At 41.9% G+C, this 20,002-nt stretch overlaps 5 protein-coding genes across 5 annotated transcripts; 3 read left to right on the top strand and 2 right to left on the bottom strand.

The window, feature by feature from the left end:
• Positions 1–470: 470 nt before the first annotated feature.
• Positions 471–4,015, bottom strand: BATDEDRAFT_86359 (uncharacterized protein; the record flags this gene model as incomplete). Its single annotated transcript, XM_006677029.1, has 3 exons — positions 471–667; positions 730–2,966; positions 3,032–4,015. 3 exons carry the CDS (start codon positions 4,013–4,015, stop codon positions 655–657), a joined length of 3,234 nt encoding a protein of 1,077 aa, XP_006677092.1. The 3' UTR covers positions 471–654.
• A 591-nt stretch (positions 4,016–4,606) lies between these two features.
• On the top strand, positions 4,607–8,102 carry BATDEDRAFT_9645 (uncharacterized protein; the record flags this gene model as incomplete). The annotated part of the gene is made up of 4 exons (XM_006676473.1): positions 4,607–4,800; positions 4,990–5,416; positions 5,477–6,110; positions 8,014–8,102. Coding segments are annotated over 4 exons (1,344 nt in total), but the record flags the coding sequence as incomplete, so codon positions are not given.
• A 204-nt stretch (positions 8,103–8,306) lies between these two features.
• On the top strand, positions 8,307–11,911 carry BATDEDRAFT_15951 (proteasome regulatory particle base subunit RPN1). The gene is made up of 9 exons (XM_006676499.1): positions 8,307–8,457; positions 8,789–8,845; positions 8,910–9,074; positions 9,140–9,267; positions 9,329–9,550; positions 9,633–11,154; positions 11,235–11,361; positions 11,427–11,716; positions 11,780–11,911. The coding sequence occupies exons 1-9, from the start codon at positions 8,311–8,313 to the stop codon at positions 11,807–11,809; spliced, it is 2,688 nt and encodes an 895-aa protein (XP_006676562.1). The 5' UTR covers positions 8,307–8,310; the 3' UTR covers positions 11,810–11,911.
• A 210-nt stretch (positions 11,912–12,121) lies between these two features.
• BATDEDRAFT_9366 (RNA-binding protein LSM5) lies at positions 12,122–12,386 on the top strand (the record flags this gene model as incomplete). Its single annotated transcript, XM_006676439.1, has 2 exons — positions 12,122–12,249; positions 12,305–12,386. Coding segments are annotated over 2 exons (210 nt in total), but the record flags the coding sequence as incomplete, so codon positions are not given.
• A 315-nt stretch (positions 12,387–12,701) lies between these two features.
• Positions 12,702–19,728, bottom strand: BATDEDRAFT_34516 (glutamate synthase (NADH); the record flags this gene model as incomplete). The annotated part of the gene is made up of 5 exons (XM_006676770.1): positions 12,702–13,506; positions 13,655–14,392; positions 14,540–18,416; positions 18,479–18,675; positions 18,744–19,728. 5 exons carry the CDS (start codon positions 19,726–19,728, stop codon positions 12,806–12,808), a joined length of 6,498 nt encoding a protein of 2,165 aa, XP_006676833.1. The 3' UTR covers positions 12,702–12,805.
• Positions 19,729–20,002: the final 274 nt, after the last annotated feature.

Here is a 20,002-nt window from a genome sequence, read left to right on the forward strand (position 1 = left end):
GTTGCAACACAACCACATAAAGATTCAAGTCGAGATTTGATCCAGAATACCAAAACGAGATCAGATTGTTAATTTAGCAAAAACTACAGCACTCAGTATTCCCGTGTGGTCCCCCACCACAGTACTGACTGAGCCATCACAAGCTTGACTTCGGAGATCGAACGGGATCCGGTATTTTCTTGTGTGTATGGCCGTAGATGTTGATTGAAACCAATTATACGGTAATATTCGTTAGATGTGTTTGTCAAATACATTGTGATTTGGTGTCAGCACTTGTAAATCAATACTGCATGACATTCTCATCATCAAGTGGGCGTTAACATTGATGATATACGACTGATTGAAATCATGCAGTGAAAGTCAAGTATAAACTATATATTACGTAGTTACTATCATATCATGACATTGTAATTGATTGATTTATCCAATTCAATGTTTGAAAAAGTGGTGATTGAACCAGTCTACATGATGCCATTCAAAAGTAAGGTTTATTCAATTTTGTCAAATTGAACTACGAACCCAGTTTATATAATGGATTGATTCAATCTGTCAATACCTGTCACATCATCTGCTAGTTTGTATTTGCTGCTCAATTGCTGATGACATGTAAAAAACAATATCAGTCCAGTGATTACAACCTGTGCATCCTTGAATTTAAAGTGCTGACCTATATCAAACAGTGTATAAGCTCAACGTACTGTACAATCACATATCAAGCAACACACATACCCAGTGTATACACTGTCAACCATCGCATTTGGTTTACTTTGAATTTTGCCTCCCTCAACAATAATCACATTTGGATCGATTGGATTATTGCAGTCGACGTTGATGTAATGTCTAGCAGACTTGATTTTCTGTGGACTTTGCAGATCTGTAAAAGTTCCTGCCACATGCTCTTTTCGAATCATATCATCCAAAGCCAGATCAATCTCCATCTGTTGCTTGACCAACTCAACTCTTTCCTCGAGTAAATCTGCTGCTCTTTCATCTTCTCTATCCATTTCAGTTTCATCGTTGATGGAAATAGTGCATGGTAAGGTGATGCTGCTGTTGGACTTGTTGTTGTCGGTTACATCAAACCCGAGCTGACACTCGGCATCATATTCATCCTCGTAATCTTCATCACTTTCTAGCTCAGAGCAATCATCATTCGCGTAGTTTAAGTTGGCCTCGCAATCGTAATCTGTAGTAGCAAGACCAGTATTGACGGAAGTGTACATATCGGAAGGATTAGATCTTGATTCAATTTGATCACCATTTGAATCATGTTCAACGTCATCGAATGGGTGTGAGCCAGTTTCGTGGTTATAGCGCGAGGCATACGTGTCATCATAAAAGTCATCAATCTCGCATTCAGCATCTATTTCTGAATCAGATTTCAGTAGCACCAGTGATGGAGCGGACGGTGTAGGGTTGGATGGAATACTTGCATTCCGAACAGCTTTCCACGCAACATTTGAAGTTGATTCAGATGATGGTTGAGTGCAAAACTGAGACGCAACCTCGTCCTTATTGTTGCCATTGAGTTCTTTATCAAACATTGTGTTTAGCAACGTAGAAACAGTGTTACTAAGCTCATGGCAATACTTTTCTACACTTAATCCCTTGAATTTTCCCAACACAGATTCAACTGCACTTCGCTGAGATGCAACACTCTTCATAGCATGAGAGTGTGCATCTTCACCAGTGGTGCCGTCTGCTTTGATGTGTAGCATACTGACATAAGAGTAAATGCTACTATGAGTTTGAATCATCAGATCTTCAAGTATGGGTAGTGTAAATACGGCTGATTTTGCAGTTGTTGACGCAGACAGAATAGCTTGATTGCAGATTTGCGTAATATGATCTTGTAGAGCCTGATGAATCAGTTGCTGCAATTGAGACTTGTCTGATAAGCGTGGTTTTAAAGGTTTTGGTTGGTCTTGGTTGATGGAAACCGAGTGTGGTGGCAAAGAGTTTGAATGGATAGGCAGATTCGGTTTGAGTTTTATGTTGGCATCTTGTGTCTTTTTTTGCTGACTGCCGACAGATTTCATTGTTGGCTTGGTAGAAATACTAGAATCAGTTTTTATGTCTTGAACTTGATCCACAATTTCATCCAAAGCAATCATCACTCGTTCTCTTGCATACTGCGAATCCAGTTTTGACAGTGTTTTAAACACGGAAAGAAGAAAGTATGGGCTGGCGTCGTGTGTTGAGATGGTATCGGCTGCACGTCGGTATATTTCGTCCTTGTGCTGAGCAAATAGCCTGTTTATGTGATCAGATTCAAAGACAAAAGAGTCAGTGGCTGGGTTGGCAGATGAAGGAACATCTGTCATGTCATTGATGGATTGGATAGACATGTTTATATAGGATTCTGGTTCAATGTCAGCAATGGGGATTTGAGTGAGCGGAGCAGATGGTGAAGCGACAGTTTTTTTAAACAAAGTACCATGGGTTTTGGATTTGATGGGGTTTGAATCAAAAACAGATGCAGAGTGTTTTGTTGAAACACTGGCATTACAATGATCAATGTTTGCAATGGAAGTTGCATGAGCCAAAGGAGAAATAGATTGTAAAGCGGCAACTTTTGTAGATGCGCGACCAAGTGGTTTCTTTTTGATGCTTTTTGAACTTTCAAGATTCATGTTGTGCTTTAGTAAGGGTAATGAATGTGCTAGTTTTTTGGCAGGCAATTTGGGTAGTGAATCTGGCATATCAGTGACCATCACGTTGGATGAAAGAAAAACACTGTCATTTGCATTTAATAGTTGAATATTTTCAGTCGCAGACAATAGTGCTTGAAGTGACTGCTGCTCAGCAAGTAGTTTGTGGTACTGAGCAAGTGATTTTTCAACAGTGTGCAGTTCATGAGCCTGAGTAACAAGTTTTTCAAGCATGCCATCAATTTGTGCAATTTCTGTAGGATTGCGAGCATAAGCTCTTGCCTTTTCTAAAATCATGATCTGAGAATTGATTTGCTATATAAACAAAAAATAAATATGAGAATGTGAATACTGGACGACAGATTTCAAAAAAAGCTTACATTCATGCCATCTTGTATTTCGGCATTTGTTTCGTCAACATCGACACCCAATGCAGTAGTCATTTGATTTAGATTATTGGACACGGGCTCTGCAAGTGAAACAGCAGATTTGAGTAGATTGTTGGCAGCCAGTGGAGTCTGAATGGAATCTATAGAATCGTGACGACATAGCTGATGAACGGAATCAGGACTTGTTTGTTGAATACTGAGAACTGTAGTATCTGTAGATTGACAAGGATTTGGGCTCATTTCCTCGCAGACAGGTACGCCTTGAGTAGATACAGGGTTAGAAGAGTATTGCGTCAAGATATTAGGACCAAGTTGATCATGAACGGAAGCAGCAGCAAGTCTATCCATCAAGCCCTGAACAGCACCATTTTCATTTTTTAGCAAAGAAAGAGGATTTGTAGAAGCGTGATTTGAATCGGACAAAACATTGTTGTTCATGAGATTCATTTGACGACGTTCAAGTAGTTCAAGTTCTTGAGTGAGAGCAGTGAGAGAAGAATACATTTCCAGCTGTTTATCAGACCAAACATTTTTTGCATGATCTTCGACAGTGTTTGGATCAACAAGATTGGTATTTTGAGACGAATGTTCAGAAACAAGACTGTTGGATTGCAAAAGAATGTCCGGAGCAATCGGACACGAAAGCGAAGCGAAGCGGGGATTCCAATGTGGTTTGGGAATAACATTGGCGACCGAGTCATTATGAGAAGACTTTAAAGCAAATTCATCAGTAGTGATAGTCGAGTTGAATGGGCCAGTCATCATCATGTCCAGTTTGAGTTTTTCAAGAGCTTTAAGCTGCTGTTCAGCCAAGGCCAGATCAGCTTCTTGCTGTAAAAGCAAGTTGAGTTTGACGCCGAATTCATAATTGTCCGAGTTAATCAAACAAGTGGAATTGTTATATCCGATAGGAATATCACTGGTGATGAGATGGTTTTCTGCAGCAACAGGAATCGATAAATTGGAAGAATCCATCTGTAGATGAGCAAGTTATATTGTGTTGAATTGCTCAACGCAACATAGAATATCCTCAGGTAAATTTTCTTTTTTTTTAAAAACAGAAAATCGATGAATTGGCTTGACAATTATTATCATGACTGTTTCTAGTACTGACTCGAGTCTGCTTCCGTTTTCTCTTTCGTCCTTCTCTGAAAACCCTGGCTATTGGGGTCCTTCTCTCTCTACTCTCCCTTCTTCTATTTTGCATATTCCTTATGCTCCGTTCATCAAGTCAGATCGAGTTGGAAAAATGGCTGATTGGTCTCTTCCTGCTGAAACTGACACTACTCGAAGATCCTCTCCCTCAATACTCTTCCCACTACTGCCTTTACTTATCTATCTTCCGCTGATTACGATGACGATGCTTCGTTCTCGGTAGTGGATCGAGCTACCACCATCAACTCTCGCTTCAATCGTCCTCCTACTTCCACTGCTACAAGAGGTGCCTTTTCTGGTGGTCGTGGAGGTCTCCGTTCTACTACAGGCCGTACTACTGCTCAGTCTGGTGCTTGGGGTGCTGCTCGCTCCAATACCTCAAACTCTGCCACCACAAGATCTAATGTTCCTGGCTCTAATTCTCGTCTACAATCTACCTCGGCTGCTTCTACTGGTGCCAGAAGAGGAGGCGGTCGCTTTGCTGATCGCCAGGCCAAGATTCGTGAACCTTCCGTCAAGGTTGATCCCAACTGGGATGTTGTTGAAGAATTGGACTTTGCTCGCATAAGCAAGTTGTATTATCAATGTGATCCTCCTGTCGATATGTATGTAATTTTCTGTTTTTTTTATTGGATATGATGTTATCTTTTTTTATATGCTGACGCTCCACTCGTAAGAGTTGAATATGGAGGGCATGTATTCACACTGGCTGATCCAAATGTATTATTTGCATCAAAACATTGTTTTTATGTGTATTACTAATATGTGCTTTTAAACTGATCTCAACCTTTCAGTGCCGTTTACGGCTCTGTTCAATATATTGACAAGGCCTATGAGCGCATCTCTTCAAAGAATGAAAAACCTTTGCTTGTTACTAAAAAAACCCATCACAATGTCACTGCCTTTGACGATCCTGTTTTGCAAAATCTGGCAAAATCTGCAGATGGCTACACTATCATCACAACTAGCTCTGTTTTGGCTGCTCTGATGGCTTCTACTCGCTCCATCAATTCATTTGATATCATTGTCACCAAGAAAAAAAATATCGTCTATTTGGACAAGCGTGATGGCGGTGTTTTGGACTTGCCTACGGTCAATGAAAATGCTTCTGATGCTCCTATGGATGGGCCTGATAAAGCAACCAACATCAACAGTCCTCTTGCTTTGGCTCATGAAGCTGGTGATATTGTTCGATCCTATTCTCAGCAAGTATTGCGCGAGGTAAGCATCCAACACATTAACAATGCTAAACGTGTCAATACTAACTAGATTCAATTTTAGGCAGAGCGAGTTACCTTTACCAATCCTAGTCCATTTTCTCATGGTGAACCTGCAGAAGCATTGGTTTCTGCAGCATACAGATACCGACAATGGCAGCTGGGTGAGATGAAGCTGATTGCACGCACACAGATAGATGCAGCAGTTCATCAGCCAGGAGCTGGACTCGACACAGAACCTCCATCTGGTGTTGCCTTTTCAAGTGCTTCCGAGTCGGACACTCTTTATGCTACCATTAGATCTCTTAATGAATTTGATCCTCGTGCACCGGGTGCTGGAGGTGCTCCGTCATGGCGTCAAAAACTAGATTCTCAACGAGGCGCAGTGGTAGCGACTGAACTTAAAAACAATGCCAACAAGCTATGCAGATGGACAATCGAGTCACTTTTGGCTTCTGCTGATCAGATTCGTCTTGGATTTGTATCTCGTTCTAACCCACGAGACCGTAAGCGACACGGTATTCTTGGATCCATGGTCTACAAGCCTGATGATTTGGCAACACATATTCACTTGAATGTAGGGGCAGGATGGGGACTGGTTAAAGCTTTTGGAGACTTGTGTGAAGGACTAGATGATGGCAAATACCTGTTGATGCGTGACCCCAACAAGCCAGTCCTAAAACTATACAAAGTGCTGAGTGCGGCAGCGATTGCAGCCAAATTGGCAGCAGAAGCAGCATCATCAGGGGTTGAAGATCAACAGCAAGCAGATGAAGATGCATATTGAATTGTTTAAAATGAATGCACTATTTAATGCGTGTTATAATAGGGATGTAATGGTTTATATGTATTTCAAGTTAATGTTTAATCGACATTCTGGTATCAAGCAGACTGTATTTTAAAAACAAATCTTTGGTTTGTAAAACTGTAGATTAGTTTAGGCTATGAATGCAACACCAAATATTATACCAAAACAAGATCAACCAAAGTATTATGATTTTTACAACCATATTCACGTAAAATGAATCACCAAAGTTGGAATAATAATAAAGTCTTATATTTAGTGCCAATCTTACTGGACAATATTGTTTTTTGAGCTCTTGGTTGATTGATTTCTATGCTCATTCTTGTACAGAAATACAAATGTTTACATTTCACAGTTGTTCAATTTCCAACTTTTCTTTTATCCAAATATTTCAAGTGAATATTGCGTGACCAGCATAAAAACAACTTGAGATGATTTCTTGAATAAAAAGTGTTTAATATTAAAAGAGTTTCAATAACATGTAACGATTGTTGATTCCAAGACAAGTTATATTTTACGTGAATTGATATTTAAACAACTAAAGCAACACCATGAATCTGTGATTCAAATCCATCGATATTTGTAAAACACATGATGCGAGAATATCTTGTTTTTCTCCATTTCTCATTACTTTGTCACCAGTCGTAATATTTTGTTCAAACGTCCAACGCTTCCAACTCAATTGAAAGAACAGTGTTCAAATGGGATCTAGTGCAGCTGCAACACTACAACGACAGTTTAGAGGTCATTTTATATCAACTTTTGTATTCAACTTTAAGTTTCTACTTGAATATCAACCCGACTGAATAACCTTGTCAATATAATTGAATCTGGAATCACATGGATACATGCATTTAGACTTGAGCCATTGTCCTATACCTGGATTCAATGTATGTACTGAATTTATTTTTATAGTCTAGATTGGGTAGTCAATGCATCACCCTGGCTTTGTGTTTGGCGGAGTTGTGAATTTCTATTGGCTCCAAACCCACTCATTCTTGTTTGATTAGATTAACCTTAAAGATGATGATATATTTACATGGGAGTAAGTCTTGCTCGAGTATAAAGTGCTAGATATGGTCCGTCTGGATTTAATTAGGGTTTCTGGTATAGGATTGGAGTGATCGGACCACCCAAGACAATTTACGAAAGCGGATACTTTCTAGTAAGTCTTGTAGTTTAGTTTTTGACATTGTCGCTCATTCTGACAATGGTTTGTAGAGTACCATGTGTTTTCCATCAGATTATCCCTTTAACCCACCTTCGTTCAAGTTTAATCGACCTTTTTTCCATCCCAACGTGTAAGTGATGTGCATGTATGGTTTGTAGTCATACAGTTGGTTGACATGTGTGGTCAAGGTATTCGGATGGAAGAATATGTATATCCATTTTGCACCCTCCAGGTGACGATCCGCTAAGGTAGTTCTACAATCGATAGTGGATAGTTTGTATGATTCAAGCTAGTTTAAACCGCGCGATTTTGTTTATAAACTGTAGCGGAGAAAAAGCAGAAGAACGATGGAATCCAACACAAACTGTTGAATCCATTTTATTATCCGTTGTATCTCTTCTCAACGACCCAAACTGTTCATCACCAGCAAATGTGGATGCAGGGGTAAGTGAGTTGAATGACAGAATCTATTTTACTCTGATGATTTATCGTGTGTTGATGTTCTAGGTCATGTATAGACAAGACCACGATCAATACTGTCTGGCAGTAAAAAACCAAGTGGAGATTTCACGACGAGATATACCCGATGGATATGAATTACCTACAAGTGATGAGCACTATGCAGTTCGAAAACCTGTTGAGAATACAATCGAAGATGAAGATTTTTGGTACGATGAAGATGAAGAAGATTTGGAAGATGAAGACGAGGATTAAGCAGTGAATGACAATCCAGCCTATTCAAGGCTGGTATCAATAAATATGAAGTTGGGAATGAAATGGGAATAAAATGGAATGAATTTGGGATAAAATGGAATGAAATTGGAATGAAATTGGAATGAAATAAACAATCTTCAGATTCAATAGTTTTGACAATTTCACTAAAAGTCGAGTTGAATTGTTTTCCTTTTTAATCCCAAACAGCATGACTACTGCCGACAAGAACAAGGACTCTACTGTCACTACCAAGGACAAAAAGGACAAAAAGGACAGTGTGCCGAGTCCTGCTACGGATAAAAAGGACTCTGTGAAAAAGGGAAAGGATGGGAAACCCATAGAGGAAGATGAACTGGTAAATCTACTATTGCGTTGTTGGCAGTGTGCCAGGGTTGTGACGTTGATGAATGTCATGGTTTAGCAATATCTGTTGTTTTTGTGAGACAGAACCACAATTCATGACATGCTGTCTGGACTGTCTGTGTTGAACTATTCCAAAAGTCTGTCGTGACTGTTGGCACTGTGTGTTGTTGTCTTGTCTGCTGGTCTGTTTTTCATGTAGTGTCAGACTTGTGTTTCATTCTAAAACTTGTGCTAGAGATCTCCTCTAATAAACATTCAACACCACGACTTTTGCATGGGTTCGGAAGATGTCATACTAACTTTTTGTTGATTTGAACTCCAAGTCAGAAGAGGATCAGCAATTAAAGTCTGAGCTCGAGATGCTGGTAGAAAGACTAAAGGTATTCTTGATTCATGCCAGAAATCTGTTGGTTGATTCTGTCTGATTTCTAGTGTTGCGTATAGGAGCAAAAAACCGACCTGTACAGACCTGCACTAGAGACTCTTCGGACTCTTATTCGCACATCCACTAGCTCAATGACTTCGGTTCCCAAACCACTCAAGTTTTTAAGACCTCATTATCCTATTCTTGTCGAGTTGTTTGAAAAATGGCCCGTTTCTGAAGTCAGGGTAATTGATATGCCTTGTGAATCTCTCCTGTCTGGGCTCTTGCTGATATCCGGTTGTTTTTGCAGAAATTTCTTGCAGATATCTTGTCGGTAATGGCCATGTCCTATGCCGAAGAAGGAAAACGTGATAGTCTGCGTTTTCGCATGGCTGGTTCATCCGAGCCTGCTGGATCTTGGGGCCACGAATACGTTCGGTAATTCTTGCATAGATATCATTGATGGTTTGTATGTCAATCGTCTAATCCTCTTTTTTAGCCACTTGGCTGGTGAGCTTATTGGCGAGTATGCATTTTTACAAGAGTCAGATCGTCCTACTACCTATGTTGTTGAGCAGGCATTAGAAATTGTTCCCTTTTTTCTCAAGCACAATGCAGAAGGTGATGCATGTGATTTGCTGATTGATATCGAATCTTTGGATAAGCTTGCCGAGTACGTTGACAAGGACACCTATGCTCGTGTTTGTCTTTACATTAGCAGGTATGGCTTTTGAATTACCCTAGACTGCTATACCCCGTCTTTTTCAACTCTACCAGATACTTAGTTTTTTAAATATGATTAGCTGCGCTCCATATGTATCTCCACCCGACGATGTAGTTATTCTCAAGACTGCTCATGCAATCTATAGGAAATTCGATCAATTTCCATCAGCCATTCAGATTTCTATGAAACTCAATGACGCAGAAATGATCAAGGATGACTTTGAGTCGTGCAAAAACCCTGTTCTTCAAAAGCAGCTTGCATTTTTGCTTGCTCGCCAGCAACTGCATTTGGTAGTTGACGATGAGGATATAAACGAAATTCTTAACAATACCCGTCTAAGTGAGCAGTTTATCACCCTTGCTCGCGATCTGGATGTGCTTGAACCCAAGGTTCCTGAAGATATATACAAGAGCCATTTGGAAAACACTCGTCCTGGAGCATCCAGTGCTAATGTCGATTCTGCCAAGCAGAACCTTGCATCTACTTTTGTCAATGCATTTGTAAATGCTGGATTTGGTACTGATAAACTCATGATGGGTACCGATGAGGGCAGCTGGATCTACAAGAACAAAGACCATGGAATGCTTAGTGCTGCCGCTTCATTGGGAAATATTCTCCTTTGGGATGTGGAAATTGGACTTACTCATATTGACAAATACCTCTATTCTCAAGACGACAACATCAAGGCGGGTGCCCTATTGGCAATCGGACTGCTTACTTCTGGTGTGCGGAATGAATCTGATCCTGCTCTCGCTCTCTTGTCTGAACAGGTCAACGCATCGAGTGCCATTATCCGTGCTACATCCATTGTTGGATTGGGAATCGCTTATGCTCGGGGTGCTAGAGAAGAGGTTCTCGAACTGCTTCTTCCGCTGGTAAGCGACACTGGTCTTAGCATGGAGCTTGCATCGCTTGCTGCACTTTCACTTGGATTGGTATTTGTCGGTACTTGTCACGGGGAAATTACCAGCACTATTTTGCAGACTATGATGGAACGCGAGGAAGCGCATCTCAAGGATCCATACGCTAAGCTCATGGGTGCAGGGTTGGCACTTTTGTTCCTTGGTAAGCAAGACGCAGCCGATGCTCCAATTGAAACCCTTAAAGTTATTGAAGGAGGCATGTCCAAGCAAGTCGAAGTCATGGTTGAGATATGTGCTTATGCAACCACAGGCAACGTTCTCAAAATCCAAAAAATGCTCCATCATTGTAATGATCATCTTGACCCAGAAAAGGAAGATGCCAGTTTCCAAGGGTTAGCGGTGATTGGCATTGCTCTTATTGCCATGGGTGAAGAAATCGGATCTGAGATGGCTATGCGGGCTTTTAACCACCTCATGCACTATGGCGAGCCTGTTATTCGCCGTGCCGTGCCTTTGGCTCTTGGTCTCTTGTGCGCATCTAATCCACTGGTCAATTTACTTGATCTTCTTAGCAAATATTCCCATGATAACGATGCAGATGTTGCACAAAACGCCATTTTTGCCATGGGATTAGTCGGTGCTGGAACAAACAATGCTCGTCTGGCACAGATGCTAAGGCAACTTGCTGCCTATTATCATAAAGAACCCAACCATCTCTTTGTCATTCGTGTTGCTCAGGTAATCTTTGCATTTTGAACGCCAGATTGAATTATTTTTAGATACTGACAATGCAATGTGGTGGTTTTTGTTGGGCTTAGGGTATGCTGCATATGGGTAAAGGAACGCTTACTCTGAATCCGTTTACTATTAACCGAAGCATGTTTTCTCCTGCTGCTGTTGCTGGATTGTTTGTGACTCTTGTTGCCATGACGGATACCAAAACCTGTAAGTTGATTCTATATTTGATTTTGATATTTGAATGCAACTCACGTAAACAACCCTATTGCTAGTTATCTTTGGTAAAGCACACTATTTCCTGTATTACCTTGTGCCAGCCATGTATCCTCGCTTCCTCATGACACTTGATGAATCGTTGAAAAACATTGTCGTTTCAGTGCGAGTTGGTCAGGCTGTTGATGTTGTTGGACAGGCTGGTCGGCCCAAGACCATTACTGGATTCCAAACACACTCGACTCCAGTCTTGCTAGGTTATAATGAGCGCGCCGAATTGGCCACCGAAGAGTTTTTATCACTCTCTGGAGTTCTGGAAGGCTTTGTGATTCTTAAAAAGAACCCAGAGGTGAGTTGAATTGACGTAAATGGACTAAAACACGGAGAGCTAATTATAATTTTGTATTATCAGTGGATGGATGAAGATTCGACTGCAAAATGATGTTTGCTATCAATGGCTCGATGATTCAAGAGAGTACTTGTGATTCAGTTTAGAGCGTGGTTTAGTGAGATTCAAGAAGAAATGAAGGATTGAATATGGAATAGTCGAGTTGATTCAAACATCACTCATTAGAGTTCATGTGACTTCACGTGATTGTTGTGTAGTGTTTGACATTTGGTTTTTATAATTCAAACCAACTCTTCACAAGCGCAATGGCAACAGCACAACTCCTCCCACTCGGTATCTACAGTGTAGCCATTCACGCATCCTATTTCAACTCTATACTAACCACGAAAACACTATTGACCTTATGTAGAGCTCGTGGATCGGTGTGTTGGATCCAAGCTGTGGGTCATTATGAAAGGCGATAAAGAGTTTACTGGTACACTATTGGGATTTGACGATTTTGTCAACATGGTGTTGGAAGATGTAACAGAATAGTAAGTCCAACCCAACCTACACCACACCAACCCAGCACTCACATTTAGAATTTAGTGAAATGACTTCCACTGGAATCAGAACGGAACACTTTGATCAACTTCTTCTCAACGGCAACAATATCTGCATGGTAATGTGATCTTCTCACTGCATGGATCGTATTCCAATCATGTTGCTCATATTTTGGATTGTGTTGTGTGATGTCTATCATTACAGTTGGTGCCTGGTGGAGAGTAAGTATTTGATTGCACAAGTATTGTATGGGTAATGGATTTTGACTCGACCTTTTATTTTAGAGGTCCGCTTGGATCTAACGAGTCCAAGCAAGAGGAGCTAATGAACGGAGTTACTGAAGCGTAGATGATCACTTGCATAAGCAGATTACACAAGACATTGACTACTGAGATGATGATGCGTTGGGAATAAATTCAATATTATATAGGATCTAAATGTTGTCAAGGCTAAAGTGGTTTTATTTGGTTTTAGTTTTGAAGCACCAGGCCAATGCAGCTTGTATGCCAAGTGACAGATATGTGTGGATAGTTTGAAAAGATCGTATTAGCCATGAACGCTCATGTTTAAACCAGCTCCAGCAACAACTGGATGCGCTTGGAGTGCTTTGAGTCGCTCCACTTCCCGTTTCTCAATTCCTCCCGTTACTGGCAGTCGCGTATTACCCATCAAATGTAGATCGATTTGTCTTGCAGCCTGTCGACCTTCATTGATCCCCCAAACAATAAGCGATTGCCCTCTTCTACAGTCTCCAGCAGCAAACACTCCAGGAACGCTTGTTGCATACGTACCACCTAATGCAGACATGGGAGCATTTCCTCCTGGTAGAGTAGATCCGTGGTCATCACCTAAAGCCATTGTAACAATGTTTGATCGCATGTCTTGTTTGACTTGCAACTGCTGAATCAGTTCCTTTTCCGGTCCAAGAAATCCCATACTCAGCAACACCATATCGGCTGGGAAAAACTGCTCAGAGCCAGGAACCTCGCCCATTTTCCATCCACCTTGATCTGTTCTTGTCCATTCAACACGTATCGTGTTGATCCCTTTAACATGACCAGAACCATCCGAAACAAACTCTTTGGAAAGAATACAGTATTGACGTGGATCTTTACCAAAAATGGTTGCCGCTTCAGCATGGCCATAATCGACTCTGAATACTCGAGGGTATTCGGGCCATGGATTGGATTTGTTGCGTGTTTCTGGAGGTTGAGGCATGAGTTCAAAGTTGACAATGGATTTGGCGCCTAGTAATGAAATGGGTTGAAAAGTTAGTGAACTTGAATCCGTATTGCATCACTTTGTTGTACTACAACAATATAGGCATCTCATAGTCAATAGTGTAATACTTGCCATGGCGCAACGAAGTGCCTATGCAATCCGTGCCGGTATCACCACCACCAATAACAATCACGTCCTTGCCCTTGGCGCTCAAATAAGTACCGTCCTTTAGTGACGAATCCATCAACGACTTTGTATTGCGTTGCAAAAACTCCATTGCAAAGTGAATGCCATCTAAATTCCTGTTTTTGATGGGCAGATCTCGAGGCCATGTAGCACCCACAGCCAACAACATGACATCGTTTGCTTGCTTGATCTCGTTGGGCGAAATTCGTTTTCCAACATGCGCATTGGGAATAAACGTTACACCTTCTGCAGCCAGTAGATCCACTCGTCGCTGTACAATACTTTTATCCAATTTCATATTGGGAATACCGTACATCAACAGTCCACCAAATCTGTCGTTGCGATCATAAACCGTCACAGTATGGCCCGCTTTGTTGAGTTGATCAGCAGCTGCTAACCCTGCAGGACCGCTACCCACAATTGCCACACGTTTTCCCGTCCTGGTTTGTGGTGGGTTAGGCACCATCCAACCTTGTTCAAAAGCGTAATCAATAATAGCACATTCAATGCTTTTGATGGAAACAGGAAGCTCGTTTATACCCAAAACGCAAGCTCCTTCACATGGAGCAGGGCATACTCGCCCAGTAAATTCTGGAAAATTGTTGGTCATAAGAAGACGATCCAAGGCTGCACGCCATTGGTCTTTGTAAACAAGATCATTCCATTTTGGAATAATGTTGCCAATCGGACAACCCATATCAGATTGACAAAAAGGAACACCGCAATCTGATTTTTTAATTGGTAGTAGTTGAACAAAAACAACATTTAGTATATACACTGAATAGATGATGCAATTTAGCAAGTGCTGCAACAGGCAAAAATAATATTCAATATTGTCAAAGGCAGCACGTATATTCAAAGCAAGTGATTTACCCATGCAGCGAGCTGCTTGAACCTTTAATTCTTTAGTAGATAGACGAGCATTCACTTCTTTCCAGTCCTTGGATCGTTTTTCAGGATGTCGATACGTGTCACTCTGTCGTTGATACTTGATAAATCCGCGAACCTTGTCAATCACTTGAGATTTCTTTACCGCAGCAGTTTCATCTAAAACGCCATCTTCAATGTCACCTACAGCAGGTTCGTTACTCACTTTGGAGGGCAACGATGGAAGGGAAACGGTTTTGGTACTCGACAGCGAGGTAGCTTGAGCCTGCTTCATTAACACTGCGCGATAATCTCTTGGCATGACTTTAACAAATAAAGGCAACACTTTTTCCCATGTATCCAGACATCGTTTAGCAATGTGTGATCCAGTTAGCTTGTGGTGCTCGGAAATGATGGTTTTGAGCCATTGAGCTTCTTCCGTCCCATCTACAGCCTCAAGATCCACCATCTCGCCATTGCATTTGGATTTAAATGCTTTTTTGGTGTCGAGAATGTAAGCAATACCGCCAGACATGCCAGCAGCAAAATTCCGACCTGTATCACCTAGCACAACAACCCTTCCACCAGTCATATACTCGCATCCATGGTCACCAACACCTTCAACAACAGCTATGGCACCCGAATTTCGTACACCGAATCTTTCGGCGGCAACACCGCTGAAAAATGCTTTTCCACTTGTCGCACCGTATAAACACACATTTCCCACAATGATGTTGGATTCAGGTGAAAAAATGGATTGTTTGGGTGGATAGACAATAATATGTCCACCAGAAAGACCTTTTCCTACATAGTCATTAGCATCGCCTTCGAGCTCGAGTAGAATTCCTGGAGCAAGAAAAGCACCAAGAGATTGGCCAGCTGAACCTTGCAGTTTTATATGAATTGAAGCATCTGGAAGTCCTACTTCTCCGAATATACGAGAAACGTGGTATGATAAAGTTGTGCCAATTGTACGGTCGGTATTGATTACATTTGCAGTCAATACTGTACGTTGACGTTTGATTAGTGCGGGTTGAGCCTGCTCAATAAATCTTGAATCTAAACAAGGTGGTTGCGGAGGTTTCACTGCGTCATGCACACGATGTGTAGCAGCTCCAGGTCGCAACTCAAAAGCTGGTGTCAGCACTGAAGATAAATCCAAGTTTGCCGTTTTTGGATTTCGAAGATTATCATTCACTATCAACATATCTGCTCTTCCAACCATTTCATCAATGGTAAGAAACCCAAGTTGAGCCATGATGCTACGACAATGCTCCGCTACAAAATGGAAATAGTTGACAACATGTTCAGGCGTGCCAACGAATTTTTTGCGAAGATCTGGATCTTGAGTGGCAACACCGACTGGACAGGTGTTGAGATGGCATTTGCGCATCATTGTGCAGCCCATGGCAATAAGTGGAGTTGTAGCAAAGCCCCATTCTTCAGCACCAAGCATACAAGCAATGACAACATCGCGACCTGTTTTGATTTGCCCATCTGTTTGAAGCGTTACTCTACCACGAAGATCATTCAATACCAATGTTTGATGTGTTTCAGCCAATCCCAACTCCCATGGCAAACCAGCATATTTGATTCCAGTGAGTCGACTTGCTCCTGTACCTCCATCATGACCCGAGATCAAAATATGCTCTGCATTGGCTTTAGCTACACCTGAAGCAATGATACCCACGCCGACTTCTGACACCAGTTTAACTGAAATCCGTGCAACTGGATTGGCATTTCCCAAATCAAAAATCAGCTGCTTCAAGTCCTCAATCGAGTAAATGTCGTGATGCGGCGGTGGAGAAATCAATCCAACACCAGGGGTAGACTTTCTTGTGGAAGCGATTCCTTGAGATACTTTATATCCTGGAAGCTCACCACCTTCGCCAGGTTTAGCCCCTTGAGCCATTTTAATCTGTAACTCGTCTGAATCGGATAGGTAGTAACTGGTGACACCAAATCGTCCCGAGGCAACCTGTTTAATTGCCGAGCGCATTAGGTCGCCATTTTTGAGTGGAACTGACCGAATGGGATCTTCGCCTCCTTCTCCCGTGTTGCTTTTTCCACCCATCCGATTCATAGCAATGGCCAAAGCAGAATGAGCTTCCATAGAAATTGATCCATAGGACATGGCTCCAGTACAAAACCGCTTGACAATACTAGTCCAAGGCTCAACCAATTCAATTGGAACTGGCTTGGCTTTACCGAAATTGAAATCAAGAAGTCCCCGAAGTGTACAGTTTTTAATTTGATTATGGGCCTGCTGAGCAAATTTCTCGTATGCAGTTTGCGAATCTGATCGAACGGCGTCTTGCAATGATGCAATCGAAACCGGATCATTGATGTGTGATTCACCACCTTGACGCCAATGATATTCGCCAGTTTCTGGAAGAGATTCAAGGCATACAGTGTCGCGAGGTGGATATGCTTTATCATGAAATGTCAAGGCATCTAGCGCAAGAATACGGAACCCAACACCCATGATACGTGATGCTGTTCCTGAAAAGCACTTGGTAATCACTGGTCGATCAATACCCAATGCTTCAAAAATCTGAGCTCCTTTATAGCTTTGCAAAGTGGAAATTCCCATTTTGCTCATGACTTTTTTGATGCCATCGTTGCTCGCTTTAATAAAATTATATGTCAACTTTTCTGGTGTGATACCATTAAGCGATTTTCCATTCATGGCAAGAAGTCCATCACGAGCGAGTTTATGCACAGACTCGAGTGCTAGATAGGGACAAATCGCATCAGCGCCGTACCCCAGCAGCACACAGAAATGGTGAACTTCGCGTGCCTCGCCTGTTTCTACCACCAAAGCAATTTTGGAACGCTGTTTGTTGCGAATGAGATGGTGATGTACTGCACCAAGAGCAATTAGAGCTGAAACCGGGACTCTATCCACAGCAACAAATGTATCAGACAAAACCACAATTTTAACACCTTCTTGAATAGCAAGAGAAACTTGAGCACAGAAACGGTCAAGAGCACGCATGTAGCCAGCAACTCCCTCTTGCTTTTCAAACGTAATGTCAATGATAGTAACGGGCCAGTTGGGTTTATAAGCCTGCAATCCTTTAATTTCTTCCATATTTTCAATTGACAGTAGTGGCGATAAAAGTCGGATACGATGACACTGAGTTGGATCCAACTCTAAAATGTTGCCCTGAGGTCCAATATAGCATGACAGAGACATGACAATATCCTCGCGGATGGGATCGATGGGTGGATTTGTAACCTGAGCAAAAAGCTGTCTAAAGTATTGATAGATTGTGCAGGGATTGTGCGATAGACATGCAAGAGGTGTATCGATTCCCATGGATCCAAGAGGTTCTTTTCCGTCTATTGCCATGATTGATACTATTGTTGTCAACTGTTCAAGTGTGAAATTAAAAGCCAACATGCGCTTATCCTGTGTTACAGTGGTTTCATCTAAACGATGGGTACGCTTGATTCCACCTTGATTAGCCCATAGACTGATGTCTGCCATATTAATAGTGTAGTCGCGCACCCACTTGGCAAAATCACGTTTACTGCCTATGGTATTTTTTAGCTCTGTATCTTCTACAACTCGACCTTCAACAGTATCTACAAGAAGCATCTTTCCTGGTTGTAGTCGACCTTTGCTGACAATCGTTTCGGGATCGACAGGAATTGTGCCGACTTCCGATGCGCAGATCATAATGTCTTGGTTGGTGATGTAGAATCTACACGGACGAAGACCATTGCGATCCAACGACGCACCCACATAACGACCATCGCTAAATGTAAAAAGTGCAGGACCATCCCAAGGTTCCATTAGACATGCGGCCCATTGATAAAACGCACGTTTTTCCGGAGGCATATCAGGTTGATTTTGCCAAGCTTCTGGAATCATTACCTAGAGTATATAATTCAGTGATATAAACTTTTAATTTGAAATCAATACACATTTATACATACCATGACGGCTTCAGGGAGGGTCAGTACGCCATTCATGACCAGTAGTTCCAACACATTATCAAATGCAGCCGAGTCAGAGCCACCTTCTTCAACAATTGGGTAGAGCGATTCAAGCTGAGAGCCAAAGCGTTTAGATCTGATGATGCCCTCGCGAGCACGCATCCAATTTTTATTTCCTCTGAGAGTGTTGATTTCACCTAATATGCATGCACAAAGTAGATCAGCAACAGATCTGTACAAGAATACAGGGAATATATACGATTACCGTTGTGGGCACACAGACGCATGGGTTGAGCACGATCCCAAGAGGGAAACGTGTTGGTGGAGAATCTTGAATGAACCAAGCAAAAATACGAGGCAAACAAGGGGTCAGCAAGATCAGTGAAATATGGATATACTTGAGAAGGAGCCAGTAAACCCTTGTAGACAATGTTTTTTGTAGACAAGGAGCAGATATAGAATGATTTGCGTTGGGAAATAGCATGCGTAGCGTTTTTTCTGAGAAGATAAAGTTGGCGTGCAAAAAGAGCGTCATCATCCAGAGCGGAATCGACAGTAGAGATCTTGGGCTGGCGAAACGAAGTGTTTGGAGAGAGCGGATCGTCGGCAAGCACTACAAATGGCTGTAGAATAGTGGGCTCTTTTGATCGAGCAACAGGACCCAAAATCTGAGAGTTTCTAGGAACAGATCTCCAGCACAGGACGATCAGGCCAAGATCTCGAGCAATCTGCTCAAACTGGGCAATACCCTGTCTGCAAGTACGATCATCAGGAGAGAAGAAGACATTTCCAACAGCATACTGGCCAGGAGAAGGCAGCTCGATGGTCCCAGTGGTGTTGACATGAATGGGTCCAATATCATCGTGTTCGTGGTCAAAGTCCGTGCTGGCTAAATGCCGAAGCCGGGCAGGATGGGAATAGCTGGCGGTTGCTTGAGTAGATCCGCTGCTATCTGGAGTTGACAAGACTCGTACCTGATGAGCGAAAAACGAGTGAGGAATAGAACACATGAGTCCAGCACCATCACCATCTCTTGCATCGGCACCCACAGCACCTCGATGAGCCATACTACATAAAATACCACGAGCATCGCTGATGATGGAGTGGTGAGCAGAGCCTTTAATGTGGCAGATAAACCCAACACCACATGCATCTTTTTCCATATCTGGAAGATATAACCCCTGCGGTTGTGGAAGAGCATCTGCCCATGACGAGGAGTCGGGAATGCTTTCTGGAATGAGTTCTACCATACAATGATAATAAAAGTATTCGATAGATTCGATTTAATCTGAAAGATAAACTCTTGCGTGACGTAATAGAAGAACCAAAAATCCACTTGTACGATGAATGTAAGCGAAACTAGATTTAAAATGTCAATGACCTCTTTATAAGCAACTTTGTTCTCAATGGTTCAAGGGCGGGTGGTTTCCAAGCAGGCCGTTGTAAGCTAACCATTGCAGCTGCGCAGCTGCTTTAATCAATATCAAGTTATACCGAATGGTTTCAGCGCGTTCCCGTTTGGAT

The sequence above is a fragment of the Batrachochytrium dendrobatidis genome (genome assembly GCF_000203795.2).
Source record: "Batrachochytrium dendrobatidis JAM81 unplaced genomic scaffold BATDEscaffold_2, whole genome shotgun sequence".
Classification (NCBI taxonomy): Eukaryota; Fungi; Chytridiomycota; class Chytridiomycetes; order Rhizophydiales; genus Batrachochytrium; species Batrachochytrium dendrobatidis.